Raw genomic sequence first — 18,504 nt, 5'->3', positions numbered from 1 at the left:
ATTTATTGCTCAAATTTATATGCCACTTTCCCATACAAATATGCTCAAAGTGGCTTACAAAAATGCAAATGACAACATCAATACAGTCAATTCAAAAACATAACAATCATTTCAAATCATTTCAAAACATAACAATCCAACAATAACTCCAATTGATTACCTAAACTTTATCACATGTAAAGTCATCATAAAACAAGCTATCAATCAATTAAAACATATCAAATTAATCACATAACATTTCAATATTAATAACAAGATTCCAATACAAAAGCATAAGAAAACAGTTTTTGTCACTCTAGCATGGATGTTAAGAGTCTCTGTTGATGGCTGCTGTTGCTATATGAAGACTCCATGTTCAGAGGCAGACTAACTCTGGGCACCGGTGGCTGGAGAGAACCTGTAGTGGGAGAAGACTATTGCTTGTAGGCTCCCCCAAAAAGCAGCCAGATGAACACTGCAGAAAGGCAAGGCACTGGACAAGGTAGTGCCTTGAGTCCCCGACGAAACAGAGCACCCAGACCTCGCACAACTGCTCCCCGGAATACACAATGTGGCAGCAGCAGCACCCTACAGCGTCCCCACTCCATCGCTTGGTGCCCCATCCAAGACGTGGTGACTGCAGGCAGGCAGGCGGACCAGCAACCTTTCGTGCGGGGCGGCAGGCAGCTCCTCTCCTCAGGTGTCATGCGGGACTCTTATGGGCGCCCCTCCTCACCCTCTCCTCCACCATGCTGGGGGAGACAGCCACGGTAACATTGGCCGCTGGCTTCAAGCCCTCCAGCGGCAGCTTCTTCAAGCCGAAGTAACAGTGCATAAACACCAGCGGACGCCATCTTAGATGTTCATCTCACCAATTTTCCCTTCTCCAACATTGCCCACAGCACAGATTCTCCATTCCTCACTGCTTGAAAAATTACCCTGCAAAGCCCAGTTGCAGCTTTCAAACTGACCTGTTTTTAGTGTTGTGACACTAGTAACATATTAGAGTGCAATATTTTGAGGGATGTGACACAATCTTTCTGATATCATTTGCTTTAAACATATGCCCATTTTCTAATTCAAGAATATGGTGTTATTTTTGAAAGTGGTTAGCCATTTTTATGAATAAAACGAAGTCTGGTTTAACAGCTCTCAAATAGTTTTAAAAGCTGCTCAGTACATCAGAATATTTAATGGCTCTTCTTACTGTAACATGTTGTGCGTAAGTGGTTGGTTCTCTAGACCAAAGAGAAGATAATCACAGAGTACCAAAAGAGATTGTCCTTTTCCTCATTATTCTCCTTGTACAAACTTTTCTCAAGTAGACTTCAGTCTTCACATTCAAATGCTAAAAACAAAAGGAGTTGTAGAAAGTTTGAGAAGCCATGAGGAAGAAATAGAAGATAGGCCAGTCCATTTTCCAAGCTGCACCTCAAACTGCCTGCTTTGAATCTGCAACTTGGGATTTTGACACATAGAAATAAATAGCCTTTCCTTTCTGTCAAATTATAAGAGTCAGAAGAGGGAGGAGGAGCACTAGCTGATAAGCTCAGTGTGGTGGCTTCCATGCTTCTTGGGCTACTGCTGAGGGTCTCCTTCCCGTTTCCTGTTAGACTCTGATAAAGCTGTGAATGGTATGTCTTTGGTAGAGAAGAGATACTTAGGATAAAAGCTATAGTGGTGTTCTTTTAAGTTGGCAGTATTATGTTGGCATGGTATGTGGATTCACACAGATACCCATAGCAGTGCTGTTGACTTGAAGATACAAAGTGTCTTCATAACTGAAACACTTGTGAGTGAGAACAAATTGCTTTGTAAAAAAGAGAATGAGGCCATCAATGGCTATTAATCATGGACACTACATGCTGCCTCCAGGATCAGAGGCAGCATGCCCCTAAATACCAATCTCTGGAAAGCAACAGAGGGAGAGGTTATTGCCCTCATGTCCTCCTTGCGGACTTCGCATGGTCATCTGCTGGATACTTTGAAAAAAGGGTGCTGGAGTAGATAGGCCTTTGGACTGATTCAACAGGCTCTTTTGTTCATATTGCTTATGAGAAGTTTAGCAGACTACTATTACCTTGCATGATATATATGTCAGTTCTCTGAGATGTGTTGTCCATTTAAAATCACTCCTTTTATAATCACTTTCCCATTTTCCAGTAAAATGTACTTTTGAGGCAATAATGGAGAGGTAAACAGATGCAAAGGACAGTTCTGCTGTTCTTAACCTTTGCTTTTGCTTTTGCTTTTCATTTTGAAAATGAACACACATGTACTGCCTCATATAACTTTGAATATTGCCCACAAGAGATGATCTAGCTTCCATATCAGCAAAAAGTTTGCAGAAGAAAAGTTAGAACACTCATTTATTTTTGGCCACCCCAAAATGCAATTTTGTTTTTGTAAAAGTTTAATTATGCTTTAAAAGATCTAGTGCACAGTAAGCATAAAATTAATCTTCAATGGTCAGGAACTGTGCCAGTTTCCAACAACTGAGGGTCAGTGTTGAAGTGTGTTAATGATTTCTTATAAACTTACGTTAGTGAAAATAGCAATGCATCTCAGCTGGTGTAACTGAAAATGCTGAAAAGCAAAAGTGTGAAGCACTGACAGGGCCATGAAACCATCATTTTTTATGTACTCTGGAACACTGGACATGACTTTTCCTGCTGACATGACAAGCCAGGAAAGATCAGTACTTGCTTGATTACAGAAAATCAATTCTAAGTCAGGCCAATTACAAAAGTCTTTCGTTTCTCTTGATTGTAACTCAGTCATTTATCTCTTTCAGTACAGATCATTTTATAAATATATTCCATTCTTGCTTAACTAGCTTTTACTATAATCTGAGGGGAAAGTCTTTGGAGTTATTATGGAAAATTTGGATAAAGTTATCTTTTTTTAACGTTGCTTTAAAAAGCAGAAGTAACACACACATGATTTAATACACTAACTTCTAAATGTTCAGTTGAGATTACTTGGGAGAGTCAAAGAGCTGTTTCATCCATTCACTTCCCATTGCAGTCTGCTGCACATCTCCAAAAGCTACTCCTGAGGCTTCCAGAATGGTTTTTAATGTGGCTCTTGGGGCTGCCACAATGGGTGCGATGGCAGCAGTGGAAATCAGAGACCCTCTGGGTTATGTGTAAGCGTCTTCCATTTGCAGTATGAGTCTGCTAGATCTAAGCTGGTGCTATAGTAGCTGTTACTTAAAATGAACATGTTAATTTTGTGTGTGTGAGGCAGTCAGTGCCAAAAAATGGGCAACTGCTTTGATGACTGCCTACTATTTATTTTCCTTTCTAATTAACTCACCTAGAAAACAATATGGTCTAAGGAAGTCCTTTTCAAACTTACAAAGGATATCAGGGGCTGAACAAAGATAGGATCTGTAAGGTGTCCAAAAAGAGACAGCATACTCTCACTTGATGCAAGGCAATGGGTTCAAAGCAAACAAATCAACGTGGAAAAGGGGTTCTCCGAGAGCAGAAGATTGAGAAGTTTGGTTTAAAGAGAATTATTCAAAGAAAGAACACATTGCAGATAATGACTCAACAAGAATTAGTGATATAGGATTATATGCTGGAGATTTTTTCTCCGTTGGGATCTTTTGCTGGGGGTCCTTAGAAAAATATTTGAGGACACAGGCTTGAAGCAAAAAGGTAGGCCTTTATTCTTTACAAGCATATGCATATGTAAATTGTTATTTAATCTTGAGAACTGTATTATTTTATTGATGTATTAAGTTTTATTGATGTATTATGTTTGTGTTTTTTGTAAGCCGCCTTGAGGGCCTTTTGGCAATAAGGTGGGGTATAAATTTAATAAATAAATAAATAATGTGCAGGGTCAGCCTCCCAGAAACATCCAGGAGAGACTGCACTGAGGCACTGTGTGCAAGCTCTTTTATACAGTACAGTTACAGCATGTGACAGTAAACCAATCCCACAAGTTCGTTCCCACATAACATCACAGTTCCTCCTCTCTACAATCTTTCCAAACCAATCAGAAAGCATTAGGTAACTCCAGTGCTGATTCCAAGATTCTGTCCATCTCATTAATATCACCATTGTTCTGCTGTCCACCTTGACTAATGAATTTTGGGGCTAGCTGAGACCAGTTTTTGCCATACACTTACATTCTGCAATTGTGAATGTTCCTTCATGCATCCCTGTACTTTCATTGTTCTCTTTGTTCTGATCGGCCACGCTGACCCAGGTATACCTGGAGATATTTGAACAAGTTCCTTGAGTTAAGTTTGCCTCAACTTAGGATGTTTGGGAATGTATGAGCACCCCCAGTTCCATTCCTTTGCCATAGGGGTTCTTATGTCCTTATACTTTCTCAGAAATCCCATTTCCTTACTTATAAAATACATAGCTTAAGAGAGGGGATTATATTTAAATACACTGAGCTTCATTTCAAAACCACACAGACTCAGGAAAAGACTGGGTGACTCTGGCTAACTAGTATCTTTCAGCCTCAGAGATATAGGAGGCAGGCCACCCCAGAGTGCCTTTTTCTTAATGAAAACACACTTATAAAGTTGTAAATATAACACACTGGGTTATTTTAAAATCATTGTAAAATCTCACTGTTTCTCTTCATTAAAACATCTAATACTTGTTACAGACTTTTTCCCCTAGAAAGCATTATTGCTTTACACAAGAAACCTATCTCCTTGGATCAGTCTTTCCCAACCAGTGTGCCTCCAGATGTTGTTGGACCACAACTCCCATCAGCCTCAGCTAGCATTGCCAATGGTCAGGAAGATGGGAGTTGTGGTCCAACAACATCTGGAGGCACACTGGTTGGGAAAGGCTGCCTTGGATCAAAACCAGTATCATATTAATCACTGCTTATGCTGATTGAATTTACACAATAGACTAATTATCACTTGTCAGTCACGCACCAGCCAATTTGGCAAGATCACAAGAGTTCAGACTAAGTTTACTTGAGGCCTGAATTAAATGCTAAGATTTAGGGTTCTCTTAGACCCTGAATCTCAGGCCTTCAGGCCCTATGCTTAACTCCTTATGATCATAAAAACATATGCCTTCTTAATATGTATGATTATATGTCTGGATATATAAAATTCCCCATTATATATTCAGTGCTAGTCCTACTCAGATTTGACCCATTGAAGTTAATGGGCATTACTAACTTAGATGCATTAAACTTCAGTTGGTCTACTCTGAGTAGGACTTAGTTGAATACAACTGATAGATGATAAAAATAAAGATGAATCTATGTTATTAGTTGAAGCTAAAGTTGAGCCTTAGATGTAAACAAGTTGAAGACTAATTATGTAGAATAGGGATGGAGAATGTGTGACCCTCCAAATGTTGCTGGACACTCAAGTCCCATCAGTCTGAGCCTTAGGGATGATAGGAGTTGTAGTCCACAACTTCTGGAAGGCCACAAAGAAACAAACAGAAAGGGAAAAATGAGATTAAGTTACAGAACGGTAGATTTAAGGCAGTCTTTGCCAACCTGGTAGCCTCCAGATGTTTATGACTGCAATTCCCATCAGCCCCAGTTGGAGGTCACCTGATTGGTGAACGTTGATTTAATATGGAGATCAGTATTCAAAATAAGATGGGCAAAAGGGACCTGCAACAAAATATTGCAGTGTCTTCTGGCTCAGGTTCCAGCTATTCCATTCCATTCCCCCCCCCGCGGTTTTCTTTTTAAAATTTTCCCCCTCTCTCGGTTAGCTGACATTCTGTGCTCAGTGAGCATGCCCAGAGGTCATTGGGATTCCCCCCCTCTTTTATTGGTTAGGGGAAGTACTTCTGCAAACCTTGTGTTTCCTCTGCTTATAATCTTTCTCTTGTCTGTGGGTGCTTATTTTGACCACGTAAGCAATGGCACTCACAACCTGAACTTTGGAAATAGAATGTTGCACTCTGTAGTACTCCTGTTCATTTACTCCAGTCATCCAACCATAACCTCCACCACAATACTCCATTCTGTTTCCCCTCCCTCCCAATTTATGTCCCTCCCTGCAACAGCCAGTTAGCATTCTGTGGCGACTGCATATGCTCCGTCCTAATTGAATTGTTTTTTGGTTTTCCTCAACCTTAGTGGCTTTTTTCCTAAATATATTTTTTTACTTCTGCAAAACCTGGGGTTCTGCGAAGGCTTCTGGTACGTCCCTCTTATGTGTCTGTGGTGCTACATAAGCAAAACCAAAACATCAGATATAGAAGTGATGATAGTAATGGAGATTCATCAGTGGAATAAGCTGTTTACAAGTATTATGGATTCTACTTACAATGACGGTTATCAAAAGGCCAAACAGGCTGCATTTCTTAAGGACTTAAAATACCATGAAGAATGTGTCCAGCTCTTCAGTATGGCAAATACGTCCAAAGATGTTACTTTAAAAATAACAAGTGAATATGACATTGCTCAGGCAGGACATAAAATGTTAAGCCATTGACGTGTGTTGTAGAAAATAGATGTCCATTCAGAATATGATACCAGTTTCAAAACAAGCAAACTGGGAAGACTAAAAATGCTGATGAGGCACTTGAAAAAAGAATTCATCCTGTGCCAGTTTAAAAGCAAATATTTTATCTTCACACACCAGATTTTCTTTGCAAATTTTTCATTTAATTATAGTGTTAAATACTTCAGCTACCTAGTAACTTTTGCATAGGAGTATAGTTCATTAAAAGTGTGTTACATCTTTTTTAGATCTTTCTTTCATTATCCTGTCCTCTAAGCTTATCTCAGGCAAGATCATTCTTAATTATGTATATTTACTGATGATATGCACAAATATGGTTGGTTTGGGAGGAAAAAAGATATATAGACAAAACTGTAATTCAGTGTCTCAAATCATTTGTTATTTTAAAAATATATAAATATATGAAACAGTATTTTTCTTTAGGAGCAGTAGCAATTCTAACTTACTATGGTCTATGTTTCTATACATCAGCTAGTTTTATCAGTTAATCAGTTTTTAATGGCAATTTGAGATGGCAGTTATACTACCTCCACCTATGGAGGCAAATACTTCCAAATACCAGTTGCTGCAGGAGAGGAGAGTGCACTCCGGTCCTGCTTGTGGGTTTCCCATGGGCAGCTGATTGGCCACTGTGAGAACAGGATGCTGGACTAAAGGGACCACTGGCCTGATTCAGCAGGCTCTTCTTGTGTTCTTATGTCATCTAACAGAGCTGTGCACCTGCCTTGTTTGCTTGTAAACAAACAAAGAAGTATCTGTTCTTTGCTATGTCCAAACAAAATTAATTCACCTCTGCAAAGAGAATAAACAAAGCAGAATTCTACTTACCACTTGGGATTTTCTTATGAACCATGTTCTTTGTTTTATGGGATGTTTTCTTTTTCTCAAACAGCAGCAACAAAATTATTTTCATTCTGTAGTTATGAATTATTTACAAAAATGAGAAGTATCTTCTAGTACAAGTTAAGCTGGGTTCTAAGACAGGGCCACTTATTGTAGGGGGAGGGGATGTCTGAGTCAAAATTTGCTAAATAAAATGCACAAAAATCAAGAGTTTCTCTGTTTGACCAAGTCCTGGATACCAATACTTCCCAAAGCTGGTTTTGAAGGTTCTTCCATAGGACACATGTCAGGGAAGCCTCCACATTTTGGGAAGAGGGGGAGCTGTGCTTTTATGGCCAAGCTTGGGACACTTTCTCAACTTGAGCTACAGCTTAGGCAAAGTCAGTCTCCATCTCTCTCCCTCTGCCTCATTAATTTATTAGATTATTATTATTAATAATAATTAAATTTATATCCTGTTCTTCTTCCCAAAGGAGTCCAAGGCAGCACACATAAAACAATTTAACAAGAAGAAAAACATTTGAAAAACATTCTAAAATTCAATTGCAATTAAAAATATTCTAAAACATAGTTAAAATATTTTTAAACACAGTTTAAAATATTCTAAAACACATCTTAAAAACATTCTTCCATTAGTTATCTTCAGGTCCCCTTCAGCCACCAAATTCCTGGATAAACAGGAATGTTTGCAAATTCATTCTGAAAGTTAATAGTGATGGAGACAGATGCACCTCAATGGCAAGAGCATTCCACAAATGAAGAGCCACCACTGAAAAGGCCCTGTCACAGATCATAACCACCACCACCACCAAGGCTTGCTTGCTGATCATAGGGGGCTAAATGGTTGTTGCTGGGGAAGGCACTCTTTGGACTTAGGTCCAAGCCATTTAGGACTTTATATGCTAGCACTAACACCCTGATGCTGCTTTTCAGATAATTGTTCTCTCCCAAAGCAGCTCACATCAATTTTTTTAAAAAAGGGGGAGGAACAGTCCCTGCTATCAGGCTTACAAACTAGAAGGACAAGACATGCAAGGGAAGGGGAGTCGAGTGGAGGAAAAAGATTGAGAACATGGTATAGATTCTTCTTCAAGGCCAGAACAAAATCAGAACTGATTTTTTTATTCTGCTCTGAAAGCTTTTCTGGCTAAAGAGTGAGGTATAAATGTCTTTAGTGTGTAGTATTCATAACTAGTTTTTGCTAGGTTGATCTTCCTTCATTGGTGCTATTGCTTGGATAGCAGTTAGTGTCCATTGTTCTTTTGGCCAACAGATGAAGCCAGAATGTTGTTTCTCCCGCCCCTTTGCTTCTTCAGGCCCAAGGCAACTGGAAGTTGGAACAGAGTATTCTTTCTGGAAAGATGAGGGGAAACAAACTCTCTACAGCTGCTCTTTCCTTGGCCGATGGATGGGGGCAGGGTGGTCCCCCCTTGCAGTTATATTCTCCTTGAGAAGCAGCCAGTTCATCCCCTCCAAGAGGCCCATGATCTGGCTGATGGCAGAGGCTAGAGTGTGCTGCCCCAACTATGACTTGTAACAGGCCTGCTGAGGAAATAGAGAGAATACAAAGAGATTCTGCCTAAGCTGTAGCAGCTATAGTGTACTCGTGTTTGGAAGCATCCCCAAGTTTGGTCATATAAGCTGAATGGGTTTCACAGCTCTCTTGTATCCAAGGTGTTCTGGAGCTTCCAGTTCCTGTGTGTCCACAAGTCCCTGGACTGGAGCCTTAAAATTTGGGGGATTTTGCACAGCTATGTCGGAGCTTTCAGGTACATAACCTGAACAACAACAAAAAATTATGACATTTTCAGTGTATTTTTCAGGGTCGCCTTGATATCGGGGGTCTTAAAAAAATAAAAAAAAAAACCTGGCATCATCAGTAACACAAAATAGATTGTTTCAGCTCAGCTTAAGTCTTCTCTATTGAAAAGAAGACCTAATACACAGGGCACTGGACACCAGGTGGCAGCAAATCTTCAAAAGTAATTTCTGTTCTGTAGCACCATCTGCATTCAATAAGGACTCTAATAACATTGAGAGGTTTAACGTCTTCATGGCTACAATCTTTAAACCATTTGTTCTATAGTAGCCCTATTGACATTTAATGAATGCTACACCATAGTGAAGCTTTGCGGGGGAAGTTGTGGAATTGTTCTGAATATTTGTGTGTTTTAGTATACTTCCTATATTTATTTCCTTCTGATTACACTAGTTCTGACCAGTAAAGAGAATATGGGTTAAAAGCAGCATTTTGGTTGGGTGTGTGTGTACATTTTTGGACAGTTAATGTTGCTGTAGCACCAGTAGGGCAAGGAGAGGGCATGTTGTGAAGAAGCATTTGTTATCCTTTCTTAAGAGAGTGTTATAGTTTCAATTGTCTAAAACTTAACATTTCCAGGCGGGATAATGTTATTGTGTAATAGGATGAAATGCCATCACTTCTCTTTCAGTAGAGAACATGCAAGTACTTCAGTGAATCATGGGCAGAAATCAAATGCCCAAATTAGTTTCAGTAACAAATGGTGTAATATCCCTGTGGCTTGGTACCTTTCCCCCCTCCTTTGGATTGAGTTGCACTCATTTAATGTAGATGTGCATTTTTAACCTTTACGTGGCCCCATTCAGATACCAAAATAACATTTATTTGACTTTAATTTTCCATGATAGGAGAGAGATGCAGTTTGGCTCAAACAAAATCTGACACTATTATTGAAGTAGGAGAATTTTCAGATTAATAATACTTCAAACAACTTCATGTCAACCTAACAGAGGTTGAGGGTTTGGGTTTGGGACAGGGTTTGTTTTTGATAAGGTAGAAAGTTGGGATGTTAGAAGAAATGGTGACATTTTACAGCAGTGGCTCCTACAGACCACTTGAAAATTGCTGAGGGTCTTGGCAGACCACTTAATGGTTTTTCTACTTGTTGTAGCAATTGTAATTTCATAGAATTCAAACTGTAATATAAGAAATAAAAAGCAATAAAATACAATTAAAATCACTATGAATATTCAGTGCAATGGATGTGCTGTGTCCTATCTTCAACCACAAATCTGCAGACCACCTGAATGAAGCTCCTGGACCATTGGTGGTCAACAAACCACAGCTTGGGAAGCCCTTTTTATCAGATAATTTTGGACAGAGAAATGGGAAAATCATGGGGGGATGAGTTGATAGCACCTACTTCCAAGTAAATGTGCTTTGTTGGGGATGTAAAATTTACCATTATAAATGTACTTGTTTGGAAGTAGGTTCCATATAAATCAGTGAGACTAACTTATAACTAAGTGTCAAGAAAGATGTGGGATTTCAGAATTTATTTTATGTACTGTGGCATTCTTTTTTCTTTTACAGTGATCCCATTTAATCTGATGCTTTGGAATTATCCAAGTAATCAAATGTATTTTTAAGCAGATACTTTATCTCAGGCTACATCTGTATTGAAATTGTTTTTTTTACAGTGTTTTGTTTTTTAAATGTTTTTAGTTCTCTATTATCTGCTTGCTGCCCTGGGTTCCCCTTGGGAAGAATGGCGGGATAGAAATTCAATAATCATAATCATAATAATATTTCAGTGGATCACAAAGGTTTTAGTGCTTTTACATAGCACTGAATATAGTTTGATGTTTAAAACAACACTGTATACCTTTAGTGCCTTTCTATAGGTCCCAACCACATTTTAGCATTTGTGTGATTCTCCAGCAACTTGCCAAACCAATGTTACAACATATTCTAGCCACAAGGAGTGATGGGTAATGGTCTTATGGTGGTAATAACAATTCTGCAATGTGTCCTTTTAAAAATAAATACACCATTTAGCTATATGTTCAGTTCCAGAGAGAGAACAGAAATATAGTTTCAAAATAATCAAATAATAAAAATAAGGGAAAGCAACAGAAAAGGTTCAAAAAATGTGTGGTATTGCTTCTGTGTGTATGTGTGTGTATCTGTTAGCCTTGATATGAATTCCCACTTAAATAAATATGACTAAATAGACTAGTGTTTGCTGTATTGGAAGTGAAAAAAATGCTAACACTTAAAATGGTGCTGGTGTACATTTGATACCAAAAACTTCATTCAAAAGGGATTCCTTGATGAGTACAATTCTATTTCCATGAATGGAAGCTCCTACTGCTTATGGAATGGAAAGTCTGGATCCAGACCAATATAGAGAATATGGTAAATTCCCATGCTGTACCAATCGGTTCCCTAACTCTCCTAAGCAAATTTAAGTGGTGGGAGTCCCAGGAGTCTACAAAGGGAAGGGAGAATCAGCAAAAATTGCCTTCTTCCTTGTTTCCTGGAAACCTTCATGAATGGAGGGTCAGAACTGGATACAACCTGATATCCTGTTGATTCCCAGGACCCTTGGGGAAATCTGTTCCATACAGCAGTTGCAGTAACTGAAATGCATAATCTGGTTTTCTAATTTTAAAATATCCCACATTTTTTGAGAAAAATGGATTAAGCCTTGGTGTATTCTTTTAACAATTAATTTCAGCTGCTTAATTCAGAATATTTCACTATAATGTCACGTAAGTCCTGCTCATATTGTTTATGACTCACTTTATATCTGTCTCAACTCTTTAACATGTAAATTTAATTTTTATTTCTTCCTACTCGCAGATTGCTCTCGGAACAGTGACAAATGTCGAGGAAGCAGTAAAGTGGATAAGTTACACTTACCTTTATGTACGGATGAGAGCAAACCCATTAGTATATGGCATCAGTCACAAGGCTTATCAGGTACAAAATGCATGAAAATACTAACATGCTTTCTGGTTCTGTAATTCTTTCCTGATGGGAGATTAAATATTTGCCAGTGCTGCTTTTCCTGACATCAGCAACTCTTAAGTGCTTTAAAACATGGAAATATTCCATAGTACAAAATGTGTAAAAAAAAAAAAAAAAAGCATCCTGAATTACTTTTCCTGAGTCATCCTCTTAGTTTTCAGCAATCAGCCAAAACACATGGAACACAGTCAAATTAGCACCCATGATATGTGACGGTGGCTAATCCAACCTGGTTTTGTGCAGCAATCTCTCTCGGTATTTCATACAGTATGTAGCACAGCATGTCACAATTGCTAAGAGGCAGAAAAATCATTCAGTGGTCCATCAAGATTATCAGCAATTTTCAAGTGGTCCATGGGAACAAAAGTTTGGGAACCACTGATGTAGACTTTGCAAACTAAATGTGAATAATGCAGTCAAAAGCTTTGGTACATGAAGACAGAGAGAGAAGCGTTGTTCAGTTGAACCCCCTTGTGTATTCATAAGCACCTGCTGGTTCACCCTGTCACCACACTTTCATTACTAGTGAGAAAGGAACCCTATATGACCCTTAACAGGAAGTATGGTTGGCAAGCACATCAGCATGCTGGGGAAATGGTCAATGGGACATATTTTTGCTAACCTGCACTCATTCATTTGAACACTAAGAAAAAGAATGATTGAGTGCTGGCATAGTATAGTGATTAAGAGAATAAACCACAAGCCTATAGACTGAACTCACTACGTAATTTTATGATGAGCACTATCTTTCAGCTTCTGTCTCTGACATAGGGATAGTAAAAAATTACCTACCTTGGTTGCAAAAAGATAACAGGTAAACTGCAATGGGATTTTCCTTTTCTTTCAGCCATCCTGCAGCCCCCATGCCCCCAAATATTTTCCAGAAGGTCCTCTAATCCTCTGGACCAGATTTTGGGGGTGCTCATAGGGCTGCAGGAGGAACAAGAGGAAGGGGAAGTCACATTGTGCAAGCAGAAGTCCATTCTGCTGGCAGGCAGACACTATTTGTGGTCGCTCAATGAATATAAAGCACTTGAAACTCGAAAGTATTATTTAACTGCCAAGAATTGTTGTTTCACAATAAGCAGTGTCATAACGTTTGTGTAGTATCTTTATGTATTTCACTTGGTAATTCAATTGATCCTTTTCAGTTTTCCTTTTTCTTATTCTTATTCTGCTTTAATGGCTTTGCTTGTGCTGTTTTAACAGTTCTTTTTAGTATATATTTTAATTGTGGGTGATTGTTTTGATGAAATTGTTTTATTGTGTATTTTAATATTGTGTATTTTAATATTTTAATATTAATAATAATATTGTGTATTTTGATATTTTAATATTGTAATTAGTTTTATACTTGTAAACCAGTTAGAAGCCACCTGGACAATTAAGCAGTTATAATAATAATAAATATAATTGGGTGGATTTCTTTTTTAAAAAGGAACCATTTTTCTTGGAAGAGAATTCAGCGTCATAGCTTGGAGGAGGGCCTGAATAATTTGTCAAGTCTATCAGTTTCCCTCAAGTCATTATTTGAACACAACTCGGGCAGAGCTAAGCTCTCTCTCTCCTCCCCTCCTCTCGTCATTGCTGATAATTTTGTTCTTACATTCTAATTTTACTTACCATTTATAAATGATGAAAACATAGGTGTCTCTTTTTGCTGCTGTATGCACTCTGCTCAAGCTCAAAGATAAAAATCTGAGAAAATTTCTTAATCTTTGTTCAGTGCCTGGTGTTTCCTTAAATCATTCCTATAAAATTAAATAAAATCTAATTCCCTTCACTTAGTTTGAATATATTTGAATTCTAAAATGATAATCTGTAACAAGGAATATTTTAAACCTGTCATCAGAAGATAATGGGGCTTTTAGGAGGCCAGGCTGGACAAAGGAAAATTCAGTATTAATTAATTAATTGATTGATTGATTGATTGATTGATTGATTGATTGATTGATTGATTGATTGATATCCTGCCCTTCCTTCCAGCAGGAGCCAGTATAGTAGTTCTTTGCCTGTGTTCATATATACTAAAGAGAGAAAAGAGAAGCTATTTTCTAAATATTCCAAATCAGTGGGTTATCTGAGTGAACTGAGTCAAATGAAGCCCCCCAAAATGTGCTATGTATGTGCATCCATATGTTCACTTGAAGGTGGAAAAAATGGGAAGATGGGAGAGAGATTAATATATACAATTCTTCATGTAATAACTCACTTTCTTTTAGATGGATCCAGGATTAGAGAAGCATAGAGAACAGCTAGTGATAGAAGTTGGCCGAAAGTTGGACAAAGCCCGGATGATTCGTTTTGAAGAGAGAACTGGATTTTTTTCTTCTACAGATTTGGGCAGAATTGCCAGCCATTACTACATTAAATATAATACAATTGAGGTACTCATACTCTGTTTCTGATATTTTCTCATATTTTGAAAATCTATTTAACAGCATTTTCATCTAAGATTGTTAATAAAATAATTAGTTACAATCTTATGCCTGATAATGTAGGGGAGAAATAATCCTGGTACAGTATAACATAATAGTTTGCATATATAAAGGAGAGTTCTGAGAAACCACTAGTGAGAGTAGCAATAACTATGAAAAACATCATCTTATTCAACATATTGGAAATGTGTATATTCTTATACTGGTCAGATGACCGTAATAAAATTTTCATTCATTATATTCTTAAGACAAGTAATTAGAGTGTTGCCAGATATATTTGTGTGTATATGCAGAAGTTATATGGGCTTCTAAAAAAATTAACACTTTTTAGAAGTGTTGCTCTGTATGTCAAAGAATTATTCTAATGATTTTAATTGATAAATGTATTTTTGAACACTCAAGCTAATTCTTTAAATTGCAGGTTATAAAACTGGTCTGTGCTTCCTGTATTCAAAGCCCTGCATCACTTTGCCAAGTAAAACTTTTGTTTGAGAGTTGATGATGATGATAGAATTTCCACCTCCACCATTTGTGTTTAGATTGGTGCTACTGCTAAATATTCTCAAAAGCAAACCAAAGTCTCTCTTTTTTTGCATTCTTTCTTCTTACTTTTTTTCTATTACAATGTGAAAAATTAATTAAAAAGTTAAGTCAGCTACAACATTCAATTCTTGTGTGAAGCAATATACAGTGTTTGTACAGCTTGCCATCCTATCAGTAAAAGCTTTGGATCAAGATAACTAGTATTTAATCCTCTAGGGACAATTTTGTGTTAAGATAGTCTTGACATAGCCTCTCCAAAGCGACCTCTGTGTCTGAGGAGGACCAGGTGGGGGGAGATGTCTTGAGAGAACAATGTCCCACACCTGATCCATCCACCTAGTCCTCAGTATCCCACCTTCAGTGTTTTTCCAGTGACTAGCTACCTCCATACTAGCTGCTGCCATCAGCAAGTGTAGTATTTCCTTATGAATTAATGGCAGATTTTGAGGGCTTTCAGTTGATAGCAGGTCCAAAAACAATACTCCTGCTCATTTTTTTAAAAGTTCTGTAAAAATATAGTCGAAAATGGGGCTACCTTACTGCATTTCCACCGTAAATGAAGCAGAGTGCCCTCCTGCACACAGTCTCACCAGCACAGAGGGGATAAATCCCTGTTAATATGTGCCAGCCTTACCAGGGTCCAGGGCTGTCTCAATAGTGTTTTTAATGTAGCTTCCTGAATCCTGTAGAGGTGGTGAGAAAAGAAGGCTTTGCCCGTAGCTGCGTCCACCCTTGATCATCTAACAGCATTCCCTGGTAGCCCTCCCAAGCCATTTGTAAGCCATCTGCATTGCCCATTTCCTTCTGTATTAATAGTTTATAAATAGCATAGCCAGACCCTTTAAACTGGTTTGCAGGTTGTAGGCACAGATGTTCAAAAACTGTTTGATTACCCTGCCCCCTCCTCAGCAGGTTACTAATGAAGGATCTAACCTGGGCCAGTTGTGCTTAACACCCCGTAATTTTTCCTATTTTGCAGACTTTCAATGAACTGTTTGACGCTCATAAAACAGAAGGTGACATTCTTGCTATAGTATCTAAAGCAGAGGAATTTGAACAGATTAAGGTAAGAAGGCATCACAATGTTTTCCAAAAAACAAAAGGCCTATTTCTTTTGAGAGAACCAAATAAACTCCCATAAGTTGATGTTTAAAGTCCACCTAGTATATTTTGTAAATCATTTTAGTGTATTAATTAAGTATCTTCAAAACAACTTGAAATTGCATAATTAAATTAAAGTATTAAATCCTTAGATCCCATCCAGGAGTGCATTATACACCTGGGAACTCCTCTCTCTCTCTCTCTCTCTCTCTCTCTCTCTCTCTCTCTCTCTCTCTCTCTCTCTCTGTGTGTGTGTGTGTGTGTGTGTTTTGCTGGATACAGAGACGTTTTCACTTACTGATCTATCAGGACAGCTCCACACATCACTCATTCACAGTGTTGCACCTGACATTGTCAGGCCAAATCCCTTAATAGCAGCGATTCCTCAAGTATGTCAGATTGGATTGCTGATACATTAGTTGTAATTGTTATTGTGTTCTGGCTCTGTTAGTCCAGAATACATTTTCAAATCCAGGGCAACAATGGTTTCTGCCTGCTTCCACAATTGAAATCCACTTGCACAGTGAGACTTCCAGTTTCTCTTCTCCCTCTCTAGCCCCTATGCCTCCAAAAGCTGCTCTTTAGGGTTTTCTACCCATCTGGAGTAGATTTTGAATGTGTTCAGAGAGCTGCAGGGAGAAAAAGGAAAGAGAAGCCCTGTTGCACAAGCAGATGCCTACTTGTGCTACGCTGGATCTCACTTGCAGGTTTTAATTTATGGAATTTGCTTTTAATTATCTTAATGGTGAACACACCCCAGAATGCTGTAAGTGTTGTGTTCTTGCAGCATTTCAAGAAGTGGGAAAGAGGTTGGGTGTATTTTTAAAAAAAATCTATTAAATATGAATTGGGGTTCTGACTAGCATTTCTTTAGATAATAGTTACTTTCTTTTGCACAAAAATTAATCACTGCAATCCCCTGAAATGTGCTTTGAACATAGATACAAAAGTCCTAAATGGTAAACAGAAAAGTTCCTCTCTTTGGTAGGCAAAACTGACATTGTGATGAGATTTGAATGCTGTTCCAAGTTTATTTAAACATCAGCCACTGGTACCCTTATCATTTCAAAAGCTGTGTATAAATGCCAGTGTGGTCCGACATTAACAAACTGTAGTTCAGTGGTTAACAGAGTTGGGTCTTCTTAAAATGAAATAATTGAGGGATGATTGAGAAATCCTGTAAATGGTTCAAGTTATAGTTGTGACTTTTAAGCTCTGCTTTCATACTGAATGAGCTGGTCAGGGCTTGAGGGAGATGGCCTCCATGTGTTTCCCTGCAGATGCCAAACATTTACCCTCTTTAAATAAGTTTTAGAGTAAAAGACTTTCCGCAAATCAAAGAATATGTAGATGTATGCTCTGTTTTGCAAGTATGAGTGAAAATTTGAAATACTATGCATTATTCAAACTGTAGATATGAATATTTCTTTACTTGTATTAAGACTTAATCTTATTAACAGTGAAAACCTTAATACCATGAATCATAGTACTTCAGAGTTTTGGGCTAAGAACATAATATGCCACATGCAAACTATATGATTTTAATGAATGCATTTAATGTTAATTCAAGTTTGCCTTAATCCAAAAGGACAGAGGTCATACTCCAGTCAAATAAAAAGGGAAATCTCATCAGGTTGAGTATGGTACAGTCAGAAGACTTAATTTTTGAGGCATATCACATTTTTATGTGTCAATGGCAACCTTAATAAAAGGTGATGCATAATGAAATGCAATTGTGTCATTATTAAGATAGTTTCAATTAGGTTCTATTAAGTACAGTGCTGGGAGAGTTGTTTTCCAGAAACTGTAGACTGTTTAAAAACACATTCATTGAGAGATAATTGACATTTAATTTTCATGTAGAAGATTTAACAAGTTGCACCAGTCTTTTCAAAGTCTATTAATTTGTATTTCAGGTGAGAGAAGAAGAAATAGAGGAACTAGAAGCCTTGCTGAGTGATGTCTGTGAACTACCCGCTCCTGGTGGTGTAGAGAACAGTTATGGGAAAATAAATATCCTTCTGCAAACATATGTTAGCCGAGGAGAGATGGACAGCTTTTCCCTTATTTCAGATTCTGCTTATGTTGCACAGGTAAGAGAGAGAGAGTGTGTGTATCATTCATTTCTCCAACAAAGACTTAACCCAGTCACACAGAAAACTTAAGTCCATGTGTTCCAAGTTCATACACATTTGTTATGCAATATATATATACACACACACATATGATGTTAGTTTGGTCCTTGTTAGGTCTACACATGCCTACAACTATGGCATGCAGTCGGGAGATCAGACAACCATGACAAAAAAAATGGATGAAATATGCCAGCT

General features: G+C 38.0%; 1 protein-coding gene across 4 annotated transcripts in view; it reads left to right on the top strand.

Moving 5' to 3' along the window:
- The window catches only part of ASCC3 (activating signal cointegrator 1 complex subunit 3), a 411,273-nt gene that overhangs the window by 231,794 nt on the left and 160,975 nt on the right, over nt 1-18,504 (top strand). For all 4 annotated transcript variants that reach the window (XM_061623428.1, XM_061623430.1, XM_061623431.1 and 1 more), the window contains 4 exons: nt 11,925-12,044; nt 14,315-14,479; nt 16,053-16,139; nt 18,091-18,267. In XM_061623428.1, the coding sequence (XP_061479412.1) occupies nt 11,925-12,044; nt 14,315-14,479; nt 16,053-16,139; nt 18,091-18,267 (549 nt within the window). The remainder of the gene's footprint in view (nt 1-11,924; nt 12,045-14,314; nt 14,480-16,052; nt 16,140-18,090; nt 18,268-18,504) is intronic.

This window comes from Rhineura floridana, chromosome 4, assembly GCF_030035675.1.
Source record: "Rhineura floridana isolate rRhiFlo1 chromosome 4, rRhiFlo1.hap2, whole genome shotgun sequence".
Taxonomy (NCBI): domain Eukaryota; kingdom Metazoa; phylum Chordata; class Lepidosauria; order Squamata; family Rhineuridae; genus Rhineura; species Rhineura floridana.
Note: the sequence above shows the minus strand (reverse complement) of the source record. Positions and strands in the feature narration are given on the sequence as shown.